The following is a 3,650-nucleotide window of genomic DNA, read 5'->3' as shown; positions in this document are numbered from 1 at the left end:
ATAAAACTCTTGCTAATGCTACATCGGGACTTGTCAGTCTTTGTTGCAAGAACTTGGTGTAACTCAAGTCCAACCTCCGGTGTTATGGTTTGATAATATTGGTGCAACATATCTGTTGTCGAACGTAGTCTTTCATGCAAGTACAAAGAATATTGAAGTTGACTTTCACTTTGTTCGTAAGCGTGTTTCTCAAAAGCAATTGCAAATCCGGTTCATCTCTTCAAAGGATCAAGTTACTTACATTTTCACTAAATCTCTCCCTTTACCATTATGTGAGCATTGCAAGCGCAATCTCAATCTTTCCCTGTTAAGATTGAGGAAGGGTGTTAGAGTATACTATGTAGGAGTATGTATTTGTAGTATATACCCTATATAAAGAAAGCAGAACCCTACCCAACGAGGCACGTCAGGACGGCTTACGCATCCACTTTCGGTTTATATTGACCTTCTCTATCTATCTTATCATAGAGGTGATCTTAAGCAGCATATTGCTTGTCTTTGTTTTCGTTGCCTCGCCGCATGTGCCAGAGATCGCCGAGAGGACCGTTGCATGGGTCGAGTGATAAGTATGTAAAAGTTTCAGTATAAAATTAGTGGCATCCAATAAAAGATGAGAGATCTAAGTTGTTTTATACTATTTTATTTGCGGACTGAGGGAGTATGCAACAAAATTTTAAGCTGGAGTGTACAAACGGATGAGGAGTGACGATGCTCCAACGAGGTTTGCGGCGACCGAGAAGATGAGAGGTGAGACCAACCATCTTCTGGTCCAAACCCGTCGGCGGCCCCATGTTTCTTGCCCACGTCGAAACACGTGACATGCCATGTCAAACCAAAACACGCGCACAAAAAAAAGAGGAACCTCTTGCGTCGCCTTACGGTCACACGTCTCACACGCACGCAGCTGAGCCGGTGGTCTCGTGCTCGTCCCCGCTCGCCGTCGAGACTCGATGATAGGTGCCAAGCTCGCGACGCCAACGCCGTCGGTGCTCCTCCCGCCCTCCCCTCGCCTCCGCGGCCGCCGCCTCTCCCCCACGGCCGCCTCATGCCTCCCAGACACAGGCACGGGCCGCCTGTAACCGCGGGCTCGGACCTAGACCGCCCTGTCCCGGCCGGGCAAGAGGCGGCGGCGGTGGCGGGGGCCGTCTCCTCCCCGCCGCGCTCGCGCGCCAGCTCGCAGCTCAGCCGGTGGTCGCGGGCGCGCGCCGTCCGGTCCGGGCGGCGGCTGGAGTGGCCGGCGACACGGGGGAGCGCGACGGTCTCGGTGCCGACCAGTTCGCCGCCGGCGTTCGACCAGGAGACTGCGGCGGCGGAGGAGGAGGACGATGACGTTTGCGATGTGTCTGAGGTCGACGGCGAGGCCGCGGCGAACTCGATCTACATGGTGTCGGACGGGACGGGGTCGACGCTGGAGCAATCGGTGAACGCCGTGCTCGGCCAGTTCGAGCACTGCCTCGTCGACCGCCGCTGCGCCACAAGCACCCACCTCTTCTCCGGGGTAAATAAACATCTATCCCCTCTGCTATCTTAATTATTCACAGTTCACGCTGGATTTTAAGAGATCCCCGTGATACAGTGCGGTGTCTACTTTGCACGAAATGTTTTTTTGCTCGTCGCTATGTACTGTTGCTAGGGAAAAAATTCGATTTTTAGTGAACAGTAAACCGTAGCGAGTTGTCCCCCTTGCAAATGCACTAATTATACCAATCTAAATAACGGAGATGCGAGAATGTGAAGTTGTATATTTGTGTTATAGGGTAAGAAATAAGTAGACCACGCAATGACAAGTACACATACTGAATCAAACAAGCCTGTAATCAGTTAAGTTTAAGCTTACAGGGGCAACCCTGCAACTTTGCTTTCTGGTCAACTAGTTAGATACAGTGCTTAACTACAGATCGACAAAGAAATGGAATCATGCAGATGCAGGCATTGCTATTCATAAGCACCATTCTTGGGCTCCAATAAGAAAGTTTCTTGTTTGGTAACTAATGGGACTCTGGGAAGGGAAAAAATTAATGGAATCATGCAGGCATTGCTTGTTCATATGAGAAAAAAGCATCAAGGAAATTAGGTCCTTAGAAAAGCTAGCCGGCTATCTACCCCACGTCTCCATGTTTATGAGCTGGGTGGGCCTTCTGTGTGCCATCATTTCTTTCTTCCTAGTTCTATACTTCCATTGCTTCAGTTTATAGGAGGTACATGGACCCAAGCTTCAGTTTAACATCTATAGGAATTTTAGTATGGTCTAATGTGCATGTTGTTCCTTAGGAAAAAGACCCCTTAGTAATTAAGTTTCTTTATTATTACTCCCTAGAAAATTTAAGGTAGAGTAGAAATAGAATCAATAAAGGTGCCATGCAATATTGATAAAGACTTTCATTTGTTTATATTCCCCCGGTTCTAGAGAATAAGGAGTACTATATTCAAACCATCTAAAATTTGGACCAATATTTTCGGGAACATGTTTTAAATCCATATGAAGTTTTACCAAGATGTTCGAAATATATTTCAAACCATCTTATGTTCGACCATGATTTTATAAAGTACTAGTATTGGCATCCCAATATCAAATCAATATCACTAGTAGATAAATCATGAAATATATTTTCATGTGACGTGTTCTTTCCTTTTTCAAGGTCCTATAGTGCTCCCTGCTCCATTCATTCCGTGGACGGCTGGATTTGATGACGATGATGATTTTGACTCTAATAGTCGTACGTGGTGGCTGGCAAGATCTCAAGATCGTTCTAGACTTCTCCTGGTCTATGCACGTGGCGTAATGGATTTTAACGCTGACGGTGCTCCAACTCATTATGATAGTACCCCTTCTGTCCATTGCGGTCGCGCTGTTCACAGCTATTCGGGGTATACCTGCATTGTATTCTCGAATGACACTAGTCGGTTACTTCCAGCCAACCCGTGGGAAAGGGTTACTAATCTTGGAGACTATTCTATGTTCCTTGGGTTGAACTATCCGATTTTCATGCCAGTGGGTGGTGCAACATTTCCCCCAGGATATTTGACAAGAAGAAACTGCATCTACACCACGCCTCAGGCCATTGGCTCTCAGTTTGACACATCACATCAAGAAATTTTCCGCTTCAGTCTAAATGGCGAAGACCACCAAAGCATATCTTTCTCAAGCAGCGGTCCAGGGGCCAACTGGCATACGGGGTTTTGGTTCATCCCAAGCTACACCAACGCGCTGGACTGGAACAAAGACAATCAGAGTTAGGGATATTTATGTAATAGTAGGATCATACTACTAGCTAGCTCAGTTGGTCTTGACTCCTATTTAACTATTTATAGCTAATGTACTTAGGTGATAAATTTATGCTATTTGCATGAACCCAGGCGCTTCTTTTAATTTGATCAAATACGGTCTATACACATGCATGGTTGTTTGGCTGTTTCAGTGTCCCTAGAGGCATACATATATACTGTTATTTAGCAATCTTTATTACAGTACAAAGGTCTTAACCTCATGGTTCACAGAAAGTATAAACGTAGATCAACCATCTAAACATAGTAGACATTCTAGTTTATGATTCTTACATATACACATCAACATCCTATCAGAAAATCTTAATGTGAATTGTACTGGCTGTACAAACCCGTGCATCATTCTCTAGCCGGTTGCACCCAAA

The 3,650-nt window shown here is 45.9% G+C and overlaps 1 protein-coding gene across 1 annotated transcript; it reads left to right on the top strand.

Annotated features, from left to right (window-relative positions):
- Positions 1-814: 814 nt before the first annotated feature.
- Positions 815-3,319, top strand: LOC127330128 (probable pyruvate, phosphate dikinase regulatory protein, chloroplastic). The gene is made up of 2 exons (XM_051356453.2): positions 815-1,498; positions 2,640-3,319. The coding sequence occupies exons 1-2, from the start codon at positions 1,046-1,048 to the stop codon at positions 2,646-2,648; spliced, it is 462 nt and encodes a 153-aa protein (XP_051212413.1). The 5' UTR covers positions 815-1,045; the 3' UTR covers positions 2,649-3,319.
- Positions 3,320-3,650: the final 331 nt, after the last annotated feature.

The sequence above is a fragment of the Lolium perenne genome, chromosome 2 (assembly GCF_019359855.2).
Source record: "Lolium perenne isolate Kyuss_39 chromosome 2, Kyuss_2.0, whole genome shotgun sequence".
Taxonomy (NCBI): Eukaryota; Viridiplantae; Streptophyta; class Magnoliopsida; order Poales; family Poaceae; genus Lolium; species Lolium perenne.
This window is presented reverse-complemented; position numbering and strand designations above follow the sequence as displayed.